General features: G+C 34.4%; 1 protein-coding gene across 2 annotated transcripts in view; it reads right to left on the reverse strand.

Moving 5' to 3' along the window:
- The window catches only part of Ldah (lipid droplet associated hydrolase), a 90,312-nt gene extending 75,508 nt beyond the window's left edge, over window positions 1–14,804 (reverse strand). For both annotated transcript variants that reach the window (XM_026394912.1, XM_026394978.1), the window contains exons 1-2: window positions 14,767–14,804; window positions 5,859–6,014 (exon numbers count right to left, since the gene is read on the reverse strand). In XM_026394912.1, coding sequence (XP_026250697.1) covers window positions 5,859–6,012 — 154 coding nt within the window. In that variant the 5' untranslated portion in view covers window positions 6,013–6,014; window positions 14,767–14,804. The remainder of the gene's footprint in view (window positions 1–5,858; window positions 6,015–14,766) is intronic.
- Between the last annotated feature and the right edge of the window lie 4,610 nt (window positions 14,805–19,414).

The following is a 19,414-nucleotide window of genomic DNA, read 5'->3' on the forward strand; positions in this document are numbered from 1 at the left end:
TAAAAATATTTTTCTGGGGGCTGGGGTTGTGGCTCAGTGGTAGAGCACTCACCTCGCACGTGCAAGACCCTGGGTTCGATCCTCAGCACCACATACAAAAAATAAATAAATAAACAAGTGAACAAAAATTTGAAAAAAAATATTTTTCTGTATCCAAAGAATAATTAGGAAATATTATGAAAATTTTTGCAGCATAAATTTAGAACAGATGAATGAAGTGGATAACTCTCTATCATGCTCACTCAAAAAGAAACAGAATAGTCCTATTATCAAAGAAATTAAAATTTTAGTTAATAATTTTCCCACAAAGAAAATCCAGGTCTATATGGATTCACTGGTGAATTCTATCAAATACTTAAAGAAGAAATAATACCAAATCTATAAAACTCTCCCAGAAAATGGACAAGGAAGGAAATTTTCCAGTTCTTTGTATCAGGACAACATCCCTTTCATACCAAAACCAGGCAAAGACATTACAAAAAAAAAAAAAAAAAAAAAAGAAGAAGAAGAAAAATATATACCAATGGCCCCATGAAGATAGCTAGAAAAACCCTAGGAAAATTTTACTAAACTGAGTCCATCAAAATGTAAAAAAATACATAATGTATGGAAATTAATTACAGTGAATTAATGTGTGAATTATTATAATAAAAATCATAAAATTAAAAAAATACATCATGACACAGTAGAGTTTTTCACAGGAAAATATAATTGGTTTTGTACTGAAAAATTAATTAATATTAAGCACACTGACTAACTGAAAGGAAAACCATAATAGGATCCTTTTAATATACCCAGGAAAATGAAAGTTATTTCTTCATGAATATACTTAACAATGTGGCATGTATAATTATAAATGTGCTATACAATGAAGGGAACTTCTTGAAATAAAATGAAGAATTCCTGATCTGTAAGTTAATCAATTGCAGCAGAGCACCAGAAATACATCTATGTGTGATGTTGCATATTTTATATAATCCATGCATCAACATTAAAAATTCAATCATGCTAAAAATCAAATAGAATTATTTTTGTTAAATCACTATCATATGAAAACATGATGGCCAATAAACAAAGAAAACATTTCATAGAGGTGTGGCAGGTAGTTAATTTAAAAATTTGATATTTGCTGAATGATACTAAATGAGTCAGGGGCAGAAGAAGTGGTGGGTGTGGTGCAAGCATGGAAATGCAGGCTCCTGCCTTTAGCAGGCACCAGTTATTCAGCTTCAAAGTTTCCCCTTTCTTGTGTATCCTTTCAGATATTTCATGTATTACCTTTTCACATTTTATGTACAAATGACAGTGATGCACACAGTTCTGATCCTTGCTTTTTTTCTTTTGCTATAAATTAAAATTGTTCCACATCAGTACATTAAGTGTTTTTTCTCTTTCTTTTCTACTTTTTTTTTTAACTGTATGGATATAACTCTGAAATGATTAAGATCCATCTGATAAGGAGTTAATACCCAAAATACTGAAGGAACTCATACAACTAACAGGTATTTAAGAAAGTGTTCAACACCATCACCTATCAGAGAAATGTAAATTATAACCAAAATGAGATATCTCCTTACATCTGCTAGAAGAGCTATTAGCAAAAAGACAAAAGACAAGTTCTGGTGAGGATATAGAGAAAAGAGAAACTTTGCACACATTAGTGGGAATGTAAATTAGTATAGGCATTATGAAGAATGGAGGTTCCTCCAAAAACTAAAAATAGAACTAGCTAAGACCCAACCTCCCACTTCTAGGATGGAAACAAAACCTGTATCTTTTTTTTTTTTCCCTTATGAAATTTTTTTTTCTTTTTTTATTGTTGGTCGTTCAAAACATTACATAGTTCTTGATATATCATATTTCACAGTTTGATTCAAGTGGGTTATGAACTCCCATTTTTACCCCGTATACAGATTGCTGAATCACATCAGTTACACTTCCATTGATTTACATATTGCCATTCTAGTGTCTGATGTATTCTGCTGTCTATCCTATCCTCTACTATCCCCCCTCCCCTCCCCTCCTCTCTCCTCTTCTCTCTCTACCCCCTCTACTGTAAATCATTTCTTCCACTTGTATTATTCTTCCCTTACCCCTCACTTCCTCTTGTATGTAATTTTGTATAACCCTGAGGATCACCTTCCATTTCCATGCAATTTCCCTTCTCTTTCCCTTTCCCTCCCACCTCTCATCCCTGTTTAATGTTAATCTTCTTCTCATGCTCTTCGTCCCTACTCTGTCCTTAGTTACTCCCCTTATATCAAAGAAGTCATTTGGCATTTGTTTTTTAAGGATTGGCTAGCTTCACTTAGCATAATCTGCTCTAATGCCATCCATTTCCCTCCAAATTCTATGATTTTGTCATTTTTTAATGCAGAGTAATACTCCATTGTGTATAAATGCCACATTTTTTTATCCATTCATCTATTGAAGGGCATCTAGGTTGGTTCCACAATCTTGCTATTGTGAATTGTGCTGCTATGAACATCGCTGTAGCAGTGTCCCTGTAGCATGCTCTTATTAGGTCTTTAGGGAATAGACCGAGAAGGGGAATAGCTGGGTCAAATGGTGGTTCCATTCCCAGCTTTCCAAGAAATCTCCATACTGCTTTTCAAATTGGCTGCACCAATTTGCAGTCCCACCAGCAATGAACAAGTGTACCCTTTTCCCCACATCCTGGCCAGCACTTGTTGTTGTTTGACTTCATAATGGCTGCCAATCTTACTGGAGTGAGATGGTATCTTAGGGTGCAAAACCTGTATCTTGAAGAGACATTTGTTCTCCTATGTTAATTGCAGCACTATTCCCAAGACATGGAAACAACTTCAGTGTCCATCAAATGAAGACTGGATAAAGAAAATGTGGTATATATTCACAATTGAATACTACTCAGCCTTCAAAAAAGGAAGAAATACTGCCATTTGTGACAACATGGTAAACCAAGAGGACATTATAGTAAATTAAATAAGCCAGGCACATAAAGACAAATACTTCATAATCTCACTTATATACAGGATTTTAAAAAGTCAAACTCACAGAAGCAGAGAGCAGAATGCTGGTTACCAGGGTGGGAAGTAAAAGAGTTGGGGAGATGCTGGCCAAGAACACAAAAGTTCAGTTAGACAGGCAAATAAGTTGAAAGGATCATACATCACAGTAACTACAATTGGTAACAATGTAACCTTGAAAATTACTAGGAGATTTCAAGTATTCTCAGCACAAAAAAAGTATGTGAAGTAACTCATATTTTAATTACCTTGGTTTAGCCATTTTGCAATGTATACATGTATCAAAATATTGTGTATATCATAAATATATACAGATATGTAAATTTTGTTAATTAAAATATATATGCAGAGTAGGGAATAATCAGTGTGTAGTTGAAACTGAGGCTAGGCACAAGTAAAAGGGAAGAGTTATCCAAAAGAATGGGTATTTCTCCAGTTCCATTATTTCCTTTTACAAGTGTGGAATATATAACATCTATTCCCTTGAAGGTCTTGGGGAATGCAATGTGAAATTCCTAATGAAGGTGTGTTAGCTCTTGTTCTCCCTTGGCCTCCGCTAAAAACTCCATCAGATTATCAACTTCATATTATAGCCCCTAACTCTATTACTTCCTGTATGTCTGCATTGTAAGTAGAAAGAAATAAATTATCTCAGCTCTTGTTCTCCCTTGGCTTCCGCTAAAAACTCCATCAGATTATCAACTTCATATTATAGCCCCTAACTCTATTACTTCCTGTATGTCTGCATTGTAAGTAGAAAGAAATAAATTATCTCATTTTAAAATTTATTTCTCACCGGGTAAGTCTTCTTACTCAAACCTAAAAGTTTAAGTTTTAAAAAAGTAGCCATGGCTTGTTGTAATTCTCTGTATCCAGTGTACCTAGCAGCACTGGGCTGGACACATGACAATCATTTACAGTAAGTTTTTTCAAAATGAATACATGACCAATAACATGATGATCCAATTTATAGCAGAGACAGAAATGGAACACACAATATAAGATGTTTAAATATGATTGCATGCTTCATACTTCACCATACTTCACTTATGTCATACTTTACAAACCATGAACTAAACTTCCTGGTTAAGAAACCACAAAGAAAATTACATGGGCTTTGCTTATGCAACTAAACAAGAGCTATCCACCCCTTCTCCTTCTCCTACCCCGTCTCTCTCTTTCTCTCTCAGATCTCTAGAAATAGGAATGTTGAAAAACATTCCAGTACAAAGAGGCAAGTAAATACTTTTTAAATCAAATATTTGTATCAAAATGTGCTATAAACACACACCCAAAGAACACATAATAGTAAAATGCTCAAGCAAAGTACAACAGAGACTATGATTATAATATCTAGACCCTGACAGTCAATGAATTCCATTTAAGCACTGTACTTATAGACTATGCCTTCCAGTTAACTTTACAGGGGACAAAACTGTCATATATCAAGTTAGCGTGACTCACCATTTATATAGAAGGTTATCATGTGTAAACTTTGGGCTCTTCCACAGAGCCTTGTCTGCTAGATCTCTAATTACTGGATTCTTAGCACAAGACACTTCATTTGATTCTACATTACCAACTGAAAATTAAATGATTTAGTATGTTCTACAGTGAGTTATCAAATTGCCTCTTTTGCTCAGTTCAACTATTTAAAATAAGTCCAAATACATTGTTGTTTAACAGAAATTCTAGATCTAAGGTTCACTAGAAAAGATGAAACTAAATTAAAAGTTCTTCAATCTGCTTTTCAGGATCTGACTGGCAGTGGGTTAAAGTTTAGGTTCATTTTCATTTTATAGGATATACAACCACTTCCCTCTAAAGGTGAGTTGCCACTAGCTAGCCTAGCATAGAAATGGCCTCCAGGAACACTCTTCCTACCCACTCTCCCAACTTACTGGGCTTGATGACACAAATATCACAGTACATGCAAAAACTGCCTGCATAAGACCTGGTATTGGTAACTGTTCTGATATTTGCAAAAGTTATATGTGAGGTTTTTTTCCAGGTTCACTGATATAGTATTTTAAACATCCTTATTAACTGAGCTTTTCTTTAAAGAGTTTAATTATAGAAAAATGCCATTTCAAATCTGTTTGGTCTATGCAACTTGGTTATAACAATATTATGAGGACTCTAATACATATTTTTAAAGATAATAAATAGTTTCTCGAATGACTTGACAACCAGTTGATAATGAGAAGTGAATCACAGGAGCACATCAAAATAAGATAATTTTTTTTTGTTTATGTGACACTAAAACCTGACACTGATAATGTCAAACTCATAACACGTCACTACAGTGAGGACAGTAATGACTCACCTGGTGGATGAGGGATGTCAGCTCAAAGAACATTTCAGTTGTCACAAACAAGAAAACTTGAATTGCCTTAAAATTTTCAAATTATGTGTAAAAGAAAATTGATGGAGATTTTTTCAATTTTATCAACAATACTAAAACTTTGCATGACATTACCAAGAGTTATAAAGCTGATTATTAATTAAACTATTTTTAAACTGATAACAAAAAACAAATGTTGGCCACAGATGCTAGAGGAAAGATGAGAATATAAATCTATTCTTTTTTGTAATTGTAATATGGAGAGGAGAGCAAAAAATATGCAGGCCAAAAAGTATACAGGGAAAAAAGAAGTGACTCAGGTAGTTAATTAATTATGAAAATTCTATGTTAATTTTCTGCATTTTTAATGTATATGCTATTAAATTTATAGTTGATTTTTTTCTTCTAAATACTGTTCATTTTCAAGCCAAGTGATTAAAAAAAAGAAAAGAGAAATAGTGATGGCTATCTGTATAAAGTCTTCTCATCCAGATTTTTCTACTTACCAGGAATAATGAAAATAAGCAGTTTAGGTCTGTTGACATTTTGATCATTAAAGAGGTCATCCCAGGGACCACATTTTAGAACCTGTGTTTCAACTCCACCACACAGAACAAATTCCTCATGTACAGGGATTTCTTCCTTGATTTCTGAGTCCATTTCTAAATAAAGGGAGAAAAGCAGCAAAATGTAAAACTTTGAGCCAAAAATAATTAACTGAAGAATTAAAAAGACAATTTTCAAAATACCAAGAAGGAAATGCTACAGTGTATATAGAAGACTAGCCAGCTATTCTTCTGGGGGTGATATACTGGGAACTGAACCCAGGGGTGTGCTCTATCACTGAACAATATCCCCAATTCCTGCTGCCTTTTAAATTTTTTGAAATAGGATCTCATTAAATTGAAGCTGGCCTCAAACTTGTGATCCTTCTGCCTTAGCTTCTTGAGTCTATGGTATTGTAGGTAAGTGCCACCATGTGGCACACCCAAGAGCTATTCTTGATTCTAGGAATGAAAGATAAAACACACATAGATGGTAATAATGAAAACAGCCTTTGGGAAGCAATCTAGCAGCACTAGTCTATACCCATTAAAGGCATATACTTCAATTTAGTCATTTTGAGGAACTGATTCTTAAAAAATATCAAAAATACTTTTTAAAACTAATGCATGGGGGACTGTGGCTGTGGCTCAGTGGTTAGTGCACTTACCTGGCATGTGTGAGGCACTGGGTTTGGTCCTCAGCACCACATACAAACAAATAAATAAAATAAGGATCTATCAACAATTAAAAAAATTAAAAAAAAACTAATGCATGGAATGCTATTTATTATGGTGAAAAGCTGAAGATCCTATATAGTCATTAATGAAGGAATGGATAAGTGAATTATGATAATCCATTTTGCCGATACTAAAAATTCTATCAACTCAATTTTGGGAATGATTAAACAAGCTGTAGTTCAATATTATGACCAAATGTTACATTCCATCAAGACTGCTATGAAGTTGCTTATAATTTATCCATTTACTTTCTAACATTTTTAAGATTTCACTTCTCCAGTTTGATGTTCTGTTGTTGCTGCTATTCTCTTTGTTTATGCCTTTCCTATTTTTGCTGTCAGCTTAGGGAATTTAGGGAGTAGGAAGAAATAATATACATTCTAATCTCCATGTTTAACCAGAAGTCATACACTCTTTTTTCTTAAATAACAATACTAAGAAAAATGAAAAATCCTTACTTAAAAAGTGGGGACCACTCTTTATTCAAAATATATTGATTAAATAAACAAAACTATCATTCAACTTTTGGTATGAATTGACTTTTAATTCACTAATAAATGTCACTGTAGCCCAACCTCCAAAACTATCTTAAACAGAGTGTTTCTATAAAGGTCTTCTGACATTTACCATGTATTAGAAACAATATTAGATGGAGCTGTGAAACAAAGTATTGAATTAGAACTGACTGTGAAGACACAGGCTACACTTTCACCAGAGGAGAATTCTGAGTTATTAAAAATGCATTCAACTTATAAATATTTGAGACTATGACATCTTGGGAGTTTGATTAGCCAAACTAATGAAAATCCAAGTAGATATGAAATTTAAGTATAGTATATACAAATTGGAAAACAAGCAGTTGCAATTCTAAAACATTTCAAATAAAATAGAACAGAGAAGCATGGAATTAACATGTATTTCTAAAGAATCTTTTACTTTCCTTCACTCTTATATTTCTGATTCCCACGCAGCTATGTATAAGAAGAAAATGAAAACTCAAAAAAATGAGAGTTTGAATTCTTGCTTACCTAAGAATCCAAAGTAATTTAGTTCTGCAAGCAAGTGTCAGATTAACAAAGAAAAATGTGTTACAATTATATATTGAAAAAGGGTGATGGTTCCACCTTCAGCCTCAGCCTATAAATGATCTTGAAGGAAATAAATCTGATAAGCATCAAGATCTAGGTAGGGTGAAAAATCAAGTGTGAACATAACTTGTGCAATCTAGGCAGACCTGTTTTCTTAAATGCAGGTGTTCATTTGTAGATATGTAGAACATATAACAATGTTAGAAACCAATTGGTTTCTAACTTTACGTGGTAAGAGAATTTTTTTCCAACTAAATTGTATGCAAACCTAGACAATATTTAAAAGAGAAAACCAGTATCAGATGGGTATAAAACTTAAGAGATTCAAATCTATAAAATTTGTTATTATAGTATTTATAATGTAAATATTTATAATAACAAGTCTTTATACTATAGCTAGACAATAACCTTACAACTGAACTAATGAACAAAAATAAGTGGAGTATGGGGCTGGGGATGTGGCTTAAGCGGTAGCGCGCTCGCCTGGCATGCGTGTGGCCCGGGTTCGATCCTCAGCACCACATACAAACAAAGAATGACTAAAAAACCATTTTTTAGTTATTCCTTCATTAATAACTAAAAAGTGAATATTAGAATTTTCTCTCTCTCTCTCTAAAAAGTTTATAAAAAAATAAATGGAGTTGTAAATATATTTGATTCAGGCTTCAGCATACATATGCAAATAATGCCTACATTTTATTTTAGGTACTAGAATTGCTTTAGGTACTAGAATTGCCAATGCTAATTAAAAACAAAAAACAAAAAACTCGTGTTGCTATTTCCAGATAGTCTTCAATTAAATTACATTTAACTTAGGAAGATAGTTTTCTTCCAATGCTTAATAATAATAATAACTTGTATTATTTATTACATAAGTGGATAAGAGCTTCTAACTCCTCAAATTGCTAACTCATCAAAAAACAATATAAGAAAATAAACAAAAAGTCAATGGCTCTATTTCAAGTTTTTTTTTTTTTAGTGGCCTAATAGCTAATATCAATATGTTAGTTATATTCATTCAATGTTGAGTATACAAATAACAGAGGTGAGTCTGAGAGTTGTTTTTAATTAGAGGTACTTTTTCTTTTTAAAATATACATTAAAATTAAGTTTGAATCTGCATTAGCAAAGGCAGAGGCAGACTAGCTTGCTTCCAAATAATCTCCATGGAGGACAATTAGAAAAGCTAGAGGAAATATTTTTTAAAATTTGTTCAAAAAGTCAGTAACCACTATAAGAATTGTGTAAGAACATATAACAAGTGTATAAAAAGGGAAACAGAAAATGCAATTAATATAAAACTAAGAGGATAACAGAGAAATGAGACAGAACAAAGATTATGACCTATCAAGATATGCAGAATACAAATAAAAGCACAAGTACAGAAAAATTTAGTCTTGAGATATATACCTATTAGGAAAAAAGATGGAAATCAAGGATCTAGGTAAAGGAATATGAAAAAGCAGACAAATTCAAGTAAATAAAGTAGAAAAAAGATAATGATGAAGAATAGAAATCAATAAGCCAGGGACAAAGGTTTATATTAGAAAGCACTACTGAACCCAAAATTCTGTTCTTTGGAAAGACCTATAAATAAGTAAGCCCGTGAAGAGACTTATCAAGGAAAAAGAAAGCCCAAATAATCAATGTTACAGGTGAAAAAAGGACATCTCTCCAGATTCAAAAAGGTGATAAAATAATATGAGCCTGGGGATGTAGTTTAGTGGCACAGAATGTACAAGGATCTGGGTTCAATCCCTAGCACCATTCCCCTCCCTTCAAAAGGAATATTTTAAAGAACTTATGCCATTAAATTTAGCATGGAAAACTTCTAAGAAAAACAGATACCAAAAGACTAGAAGAATCTTAATAAATCTATGTCTATTCAAAACACAGAATTCATAATTCTTGATAAAATGAAAGAATCAATACTTCAATGAAAAAATAACACCAATCTTGTATGTCCAGAGAATAGAAAAAGAACTGCTTCTCAATTCATTTTATGAATCCAGCAAACTCTGATATCAATACCTAACAAGGATAATATAAGAAAAGAAAATTATAGGCCAATCTCCCTCATGGGTATAATGCAAAAACTCTACTCATAATATTAGCATATCAAACCTAGTAATATATAAAATACATGACAGCCAAATTGTGTATATATCAGAAACAAAATGTTGTTTAAATATTCAAAATTTAATAATTTTAATTGACTATATTAATTGAATAAAGGAGAAAAAGCACATAATCACCTCAATCTGCACAGAAGTATATTTGATAAAAACCCAATATCATGAAACCCAATAGTCACTCTTAAAAAAGAAACATATCTTCTTTTATAAAATATAAATATAAAATACATTTGTAAATATAAAGTATATATAAAACTTATAGCAAACATATTATTAAAAGTGAAATACTGAATGCCTTTCTGAGTTTGGGGTCAAGAAACAGAGGTCTGCTACCAACACTTCTAACTCTAAATTGTATTTGAGGTCTTAAGCCAATGCAACCAGACATGAAAAAGAAATAAGGGTATGTGAATTGGATAGGAAGAAAATGTCATTCTTCACAACATGATTACATAAGAGAAAATCCAAAAGAATAAATATACACTATTTGAATGAATAAGTGGATGCAACATGGTCTTTAGATAAAAAAAAAATTACTAAAAACCAAATACATTTCTATATACTAGCAATGAGCAACTAGAAAGTGAAACGTTTTTTGAAAAGATACCACTTATAACTACATGAAAAAAATCCAATACTTACAAAAAAATCTAACAAGAGTTATAAGATTTACACAGAAAGCTTTACAATTTCCTTGAATATCTCTAATTACTAGAGATCTTGAACATTTTTTCTGTATTTGTTGACTGATTATATTTCTTCTGTGAGGTGTCTGTTCAGTTTCATAGCCCATTCGTTGATTGGATTATTTGATTGCTTTTTTGAGTTGTTTATATATCCTGGAGATAAATGCTCTATTTGAGGAGTGACACAGCCACATAAATGTTTATAGCAGCTCAACTCACAATAGCTAAACTATGGAACCAATCTAGGTGCCCTTCAACAGATGAATGGATAAAATGTGGTATATATACAAAATGAAGTATTACTCAGCCTTAAAGAAGAATGAAATTATGGCATTTGCCGGTAAATGGATGGGACTGGAGAATATCATGCTAAGTGAAATAACCCAATTCCCCCAAACCAAAGGCTGAATGTTTTTTCTGATATGTGGGTACTAATTCACAATGGGGGGTGCTAGGGAAGAATAAAAGTACTTTGGATTAGGTAGAGGGGAGTGAAGAGAGGAGGGGGATATATTAGGAAGGACAATAGAAAGAATTGGACATTATTACCCTATGTGCATATATGACTACACAACCAGTGTGATTCTATATCATGTGCAACCAGAAAAATGAGAAGTTATACTCCATTTAGGTATGATGTGTCAAAATGCATTCTACTGTCATGTATAACTAATTAAAACAAATTTTAAAAAATGAATGAAATCGATAAACTGTCAAGGAAAAACACATGAAAACACAAGTCGCTAAAATCAAGAATGAAACAGGTTACTGCTGAAGACCCTGCAATACCATCACTGATACCAAAACCAGACAAGGACAGGACAAAAACAAACTAAACAAACAAAACCACCAATATCTCTCTTACAAAATATTAGTAAATAGAACCCAGCAACATATAAAACAAATATTATACCACAATCAAGTGAAATTTACTCCAGGAATGTTCAACATTCAGGAATCAATGAATGTCACAATAGCTAAGCTGTGGAACTAACCTAGATGCATTTCAAAAGATGAATGGATAAAGAAACTGTGGTATATATACACAATGGAATATTACTCAGCATTAAAAGAGAATAAAATTATGGCATTTACAGGTAAATGGATGGAATTGGAGAATGTCATGCTAAGCGATGTAAGTCAATCCAAAAAAAAAACCAAAGGCTAATGTTCTCTCTGATAAGTGGATGCTGATCCATGTGGGAGGGGCATGGGAAAAAATAAAGGAATTTGGGGAAGGGGGGAGAGGGGGCACAGGGGTAGTAGGTAAGATGATGGAGTGAGATAGACACCATTACCCTGGGTACATGTGTGATTGCACAAATGGTGGGACTCTGCATTGTGTACAACCAGAGAAATGAAAAGTTGTGCTCCATTTGTGTACAATGAAAAGAAATGCATTCTGCTGTGATAAATAACCAATTAGAAAAAAAAATCAATGAATGTAACTCACCGTATCAATAAGCTAAAGTCATATCAATTGACTAACTGCACACTTACCATGTGACCCAGCATTTTACTCTTGGGCTTTTATCCCAGAGAAATAAAAACTTTATGTTGATTCAAAAACCTTCAAACAAAGGTCCATGGTATCTCAAATCATCATATTCCAAAAATGCATACAACCCAATTGTCTTTCAATGAGTGAATGGTTAAACTCAGTGTAGGATCCCTGAATACTACTCAGCAACAACAACAACAAAAATGATTGATACAAATAACTTGGATGGAATGGAAAGCAATTATATTGAGTTAAAGAAAAAACAAAAGCCAAAAGCCAGTTTTAAAAAGTCATGTACTTATGATTCCATTTATGCAACTTTCTTGAAATGATATTTTTTTAGAGATGGAGAGATTGGAGTAGGACTAGATGGTTCTATAAAGCAGCAGATATAAAGTCTTGTGCTAATGAAATAATTCTGTATCTTGCTTTATTATAATAATTATAAAAGCTACATGTGTGATAAAATTGCATAGAACTGAGTACACACACAAATGAGTGCTTATAAAATTGGTGAAATTTCAATTAACTGTATATTACACCAATGTCAATCTCAATTACCTGGTTTTAATATTGTTTTGTTGTCATTCAAAATGTTACCATTGGGGAAGCTTGGCTGAGAAGGGATGGGGACTTTCTTGTACAGTTTTTTTTGCAACCTCTATAAAATCTATAATAATTATTCAAAACAAAAAATTAAAACCACAAAACTTAATTATGCATTTATTTAATTGCAAACTGTTTAAGTGGTATGACAAAGAAAAATCAGGAATACCACACAGCTCCATATAAACTTCAAAACATACAGTTGCAAGTCAACATATAATATAAATGCATAAACAGAATACCTTTAAGGTCACTGTAACTATTTGTATCTACTCCATCTTACTCCAAAATAACCTGTTAATGGAAGTAACTGTTTTCTATATCCTGATTTACAGATAATTTCCCCACTTGCAACCAACCACTTTCTTTTTGTAGTTCTTCTCATTTGCAAAGTACATTCAAATCCTTTCTCATTTAAACAAAGCCTACAAAGTAGAGAGTGCAATCAACAGAGTGAGAAATTGAAGGTCAAGTTTTTTCAAGGTCGTTTAATGGCAAAATCAATTTTATAGTCTTTGGACTCCTATTACACTATTTTTCCAGCTACATATTATGTCAAAAATTTTATGTACTATTTAAGATCAAAGAACAAATTACATAATGTTGTAGGGGAAAGTCCAAGAGAGAATAAGTATGATATGTGTTAGACCAAGATTCTACCTGGTGTTCTAAGCCTCTGCTAGATAAGTGGATATATGAACAGCAATTTTACAACTTTTTTTTCCTCTTACACCTTTTACATTCACTTTTTTTTCTTATACCTTTTCAACTTTCTCTAATTTTGCTATTTGAATATGTGCTGCATGAGATTTCTCAAATCTGTACAAGTGGGTCAGAAAACCAAACTTGGATGATGAATATAAAATCCATTACTACTGTTGAGGAAATATAAAAACTAAGGCATACATTACACTTAGGATGGATTTGCTAAATTATCTTGACTTTAAAAGATGTTTTCCATAATTCTTTTATTGCTTCTAATTCACCAATTATTTTATCAAATTTGTAAGCATTTTTTTTTTAATGTGCCAGAAAACAGCTTTCAGCCTCTTGACATCAAGGACAAGAATTTCAAAAGTTTGAAGACTACTGGACTTGCATGTTAAATACTCATTAAAGCAGTATACTAATTTCCCTTTGCTCAAAGTATAAAGTGGACTTCAAAATTAAGTGCTTGATCCTAAGTATATTATAGTAATTTTACAAGTAAGGAAATGCTGAGAGGTTATGGATCTTTTGAGGGGAAGAAAATCACCTAATCTAAAAGCCTTAGTTGTAAAAATACAAGATATTAAAATGTAAAATTTCAGAAAAGCACCTGCTGTGTTGCCTTTATCGTCCCCTAACATCCTACATGCTAGGAAGCCAGGCTTCAGGGTCTTCAAGCCTTTCACTTTTAGGTAAAAAAAAATGGAAAACACCTAACAGACAACTCAGATATTCTTACTCATAGTTTCAGAAAGAAGTTGAAAGTAAACCTTTTGCACAAAGACTGGAGCTTGTTCTAAATTCTGCTTCTTTTGTTATATATTTCTCTTTTCTGATAGGAATGTGACCTTAGAACTTCAGAAGGGATATTATAAACTCTCCAGAACTGGCAGACAGGACACAAAACAGATGTCCAGTAACTACTTTCGAGGAACAAATGAATTAACGAATCAAGGAACAAAGCGTCCGGATCTGCATGCTGTCTTGGGTGGGGAAAAACTTCCCGAGGTGAGTACACAGTGGGCCTTAAGTGTGAACGGAAAGCGGTGTGCGCACTAGATGCTCGCTGCAAATCACACCCCGGACCTGACTTTGATCCCTCCGGGCCGCGTCTTGCGGGCCAGGTGCCCAACGTCCAGGCCCCTATTCCCCACCGTGGGCTGCATTTAGCAGTCCAAAAGGTGCGTCCTCTAGCTCTGGGGAGCCGCGATAAGCCGGCAGCCCCGGGGCCTCCCGCTCCAGGAAGCTCATGACCGCAGAAGTGTCTCAGCACCGTTAATTCCGGCTCAGTGGAAGGTCCGGCCAAGGGCCGCGAGGCCTCTGTGAGGAGCTGCAGGGAGAACAGGGCCCCGAGCCAGCCCGCCTGATTTCCTGAAAGTCAGCGAAGCCTGGAGAGCGGCACCTCACCTGTCTGCCCACAAGGTCCCCGCTGAAGTTCCTGGGGAGGCGTGCTTGGACCGGAAGTTCCGCCTTATGACGTCACTGTATTGCGCCGCGCTCCGCTCTCGGGGCGCTTACGCGTTTACGGCGCGCTGTGCGCGGGCGGTGGGATGTTGCTGTTCCTGGCGTGGAGCCGGGTGTTAAGATGCCGCCAATCTACGTTGAGTGGGAGCGGTGTCCTTTTCTCTTTCGTTTGAATTTTATCCGCCTCCTGTTGCCTCTCATTCTTGATATACTCCTGCCTTCCTTTCTCTCTCATTTTTTCTCTATTTCTCCCCTTTTGTTTCCTCTGTCCATTTCTCGCTTCCTGCATCACTGGTTGCATCTCTTCCCTTCACGAACACAGGAAAGTTGATTCTCAGCTGACCTTGTATATTAACATTAGTGTGGCCAGCCTCAGATGCGCTACACTTTAGGGTTGTATACTATTTCAAAGATACTTTGAACTAACCACCTCCAAACTCCATGAAGACAGAGGTTATGTCTGTGTGACTTGTATGCCCAGCACCTGCTACTCATCAGGTGATCAGCATATGTCTGACCAAATATGCGCTATTGTGAATATGACAGTCTTGTAGCCAGAGAAGAAGCAGAGAAGTAGACTAGCGAGTCATCAATGATTCTCACACTTAGAAAACGACATTTGCTCCTTTTAAATTAAACATCTCAGTGGTCCACACTACCATTCAATCAGCTGTTGAAAGTAGACTGGTAATTCTTCCTCACACTCAGAGGTAATATTTAATGAGTTCAGGGAAAAAAAACCCACTCCCTGTGCTAAGAGCTTTTCATGAATTAGCTCATTTTTTAAATCCTCAGAGCGTTCCTATGAGGTTAGTATTAACAAGTGACATAGGGCCTGGAAGTAAAGCAAATACATAAAATAAATTATTGATTACATTACATTATAATGACATTACATGATATGTCCAAGGTGGTGTCCCTTGTTACTAATACTTGGTTCAATATGTGTACCAAATTCTCGTGAACATGGCTCATTTGTATGAGCATTTTTTTTTTATCCTTGCATATGTATTTGTGATACATCGCTTTGGGTGATTTATGTCTCTGATTTAATTAAGCCTGTGGCAGAATTAACCACAGAGGTTCAGTCTTAAACAAAAAAATCTTTCCAGACCCTATGGCAATTCAGTATTATTCATGTTTACCCATAGTGCAAAAAGAGGTGTTGAGAAATTAAGTAATTCTTCAAGATCATTTGGCAGAGCCAGACTCTCTTACCGTTACATAACACAGTCACACACAAGCATTACTCTTGAATAACATATCATTACCTCTTTTGTGGTTCAAACACCTAAACTACTTGCAGCCACTTCTCCCCATATTCTCTCTTTCCTTGTAATTTTTGGAATGTCCATGTTCTTTATAGTAAAGTTGTTATACTTTTGCACACACTGTTTCCTCTGCATGGATTGCTGTTTGCCCTTCCCTCCCCAGTGTGCCCTTCTCCACTAATTTACTCTAACACATGATTCAAGATTCATTTTCAAACAGTGGTTCCTGATGCCACCAGGTATGGTAAGGTTTCCTCCTTTATACTTATGTATTATCGTTTACATTTTTCTGTTAAGATACTTCTTTGTCTGTCTCCTTCACTAGACTGTGAGATCCTGGAAAACGTGTACCTTTTTGTTCTTTCACTTTGTATTTTCTAGGTCTAGATAGAATGTGATATATGGCAGGCATGCTGTAAGTCTGTGTTTAAATGACTACACTCGGAACTGTTGATCTCCGACTCCAAGGGCAGGAATTCCTCTGTACCTCATTACAGTATGGAAATGGGATCTAAAAAAACTGTTGGGAGCTGAGGAAAATTTTCTCTCCATCTCTTGACTTAAATTTTCTCTGGGCATCTGTTTCATCATTCTTTGATTCCCAGGCTACATGACAGAATATGGTTCTGCAATTATTGCATTGATGGAGTTATTAATGCTATTCAGATAGTTTCTAGACACATGGTAAGATTGATCTTGTTTTATAGTTGGGTGTTTGGAGTTAAGGGAGGAGTGACAAGATAGGAGAAGTTCTGGCCAATGAGGTATGAAGAGAAATGATGGGTAACTTCTAGGCTGAGCAGTTGATTTTTGTGTTGAGTCCTCTGACACTTCACATTTTCATTTGATGGGGTGATGGCAACATTCAAGATAGTGTCTGTGCCAAAAGCCTGTGTCCTTGAGTAGCTATTTCTGCCCAGAATATATTCAGTATGTGATGACATGTTATGAAAAAGAAGTAACCTTTTTTGTTTAAAGTTCTCAAGATTGTTCGCAACTGTAGTACAATAGAATCTGACCAGATTGTTGCAGAGGGAAAGCCACACACTGGTTCTTTTTTATCACTCTTTCAATTTTTATTCTAAATATCCAGAAGAGAATATCTCATTGGTCTAGTGTAGGTCTGAGGTACAGCAGTTGTCCAATCATCAGTGACAAGTGCTAGTGGTTGTATTGGCCTTCTGCTAACATGGATAAGATGATCATAGTTAATGGAGCAGACATTCCACAAAGATGTTTGTCAGAAGCACAAATGGCATAAAAGTAGACCCTTGTTTACTGATCTTAAATGACATGTTTACCTTTTACATACAAATTTTAGACTCTCATTGCTTGTTCATTTTTACTAACTGTTACATTTCAAGCACTCTTCCAGACTGCAGATACAAAGGCAATCCAAACAAAAAAAGTCTCTAATCTCACAAATATAATACAAGCAAATTAAACAGATTAATAAATTATGATGGCATAAGGGGAACTGAAAGGCAATGTTAAAGATAATGAGAAGTGTATTACTATTCTATTGTTTAACAACTTACCAAAACCATAGCAGTTTAAAAAATGCACATGTTTTACTTCATACAGTTTCTCCTGGTTGGGAAACTAGGAGCAGCCTAACTAAGAGAGATTTAGGGATACCAATATCATGTTCTTCAGGACCCACCTTGACAGGTTATGGTACCAAGGAATATAGTGGAAGGGGAAGAAAGTCACCTCTTGTAAAGCAGAGAAAGTCAGCCTAATGTCCCTGAATGTGAATTATTTCAGGGTATTGTCAGTAACATGTAGCATTTACAAAAAGGAAGTTGCAGCGGATAGTTGAGAGCTCTTTGGCTTCTTGTGGATAACATTATTGAAAAGGAAGAGAGGGAAAAGGTTGCATTTGCGATATAGCAAAGATCAACTATGTAGGGAACCTGTAGACATTGCCTCAGTACTTCCACAGTTGTTGGAGACCCTCTCGTGGAAGTGAAGAAGTAGCTGGGGATCCTCTGGAAGACTGAATATTCCACAAAGCAAGGAAAATGAGACAGAGAAATGGGCAATACCTACATCTTTATGGTAGGAAAAAATAGTCCTGATGGATGTTATCAGAATGCTGGAAGGACCTGTGCTTATTAATCAGAAAGTTTTGTCTTCTCCCTTATTACTCTATTGCACAGAAAATAGGAACTCTTTGCTTATACATACCTTGATTTAGTATGTGCAGACTATATAAAAAGGAGCAAGAGGAAGAAAAGAGAGAAAAGATAAAAATTAGATAACTAAGATTTCTTTTCAATGTACATTCTAGAGATAAGATTCTTAGTTATAAATGGTAGTGAATTTAAATTTTAGTTTTCTACTGGCTCTATAGTGAATTTTTCTTATTTGTGCATTTACAAGTAGAGATAATTCTAAATGTTTTTCAGTGTATAATTGTTTAATGAAAAATCCACAAAATGGAATTGCTGTTCCCTGAGATCCTCATGAATTCTTTTCTCAAACACTTTTGTCAAGAAAACAGATCCACATAATGTGTCATCTTAAGACATAAATTAAAACTCAAGATATGTTTTTTTAAAATTTATAAAAAGTGTACTATTTTAGGGCTGGGGTTGTGGCTCAGTGGTAGAGTGCTTGCCTTGTATGCGTGAGGCACTGGGTTTGATCCTCAACATCACATAAAAATAAATAAATAAAATAAAGATATTGTGTCCCTCTACAACTAAAAATTTTTAAAAAATGTACCATTTTAATCTTTAAAAAAATCTAAGGCGAGTAAAGATAATACCTAAACATTGACAAAACTATATTCAACTTCCTTATTATGACTAAACTGATCCTCCTGACTATTAATAATGCAGAAAACCTAACAAAAGTCAGAAAAATTTGATCAGTGAGAGTCAAAGATTCTTGCAAAAGTTCTGCTCATGGATTATACTGCCTTCATGGTGTCCTTGCCATCCAAAATGATTCAAACTATAAATACACATGTATTTGCATATGTAATTGCATGTGTGTATATATATATGCACACACATGTGTATGTAGATGTATAAATGCATGTATGTTTGCATGTATATGAGATTAAAATAATATTGTATTTAATACTTTTAAGATAATTCACCATATGTAGTATAACTACAATTCCAAATGTTTTCTTTTAACTCATTCTGTGGTTCCTTGGTCCCCATCAAGGAGCACACCATAAAGAAGCTTTTATTGTCTGGGCAGGGTATAATTAGGATTAAAAAATATGGGATATGTAGTTCAACTATCTCTATAAATTAAGAACAAAGTACAAATTGGAACAAGGTACAGATGACTACTCCTTTAGA

This window comes from Urocitellus parryii, chromosome 12, assembly GCF_045843805.1.
Source record: "Urocitellus parryii isolate mUroPar1 chromosome 12, mUroPar1.hap1, whole genome shotgun sequence".
Classification (NCBI taxonomy): domain Eukaryota; kingdom Metazoa; phylum Chordata; class Mammalia; order Rodentia; family Sciuridae; genus Urocitellus; species Urocitellus parryii.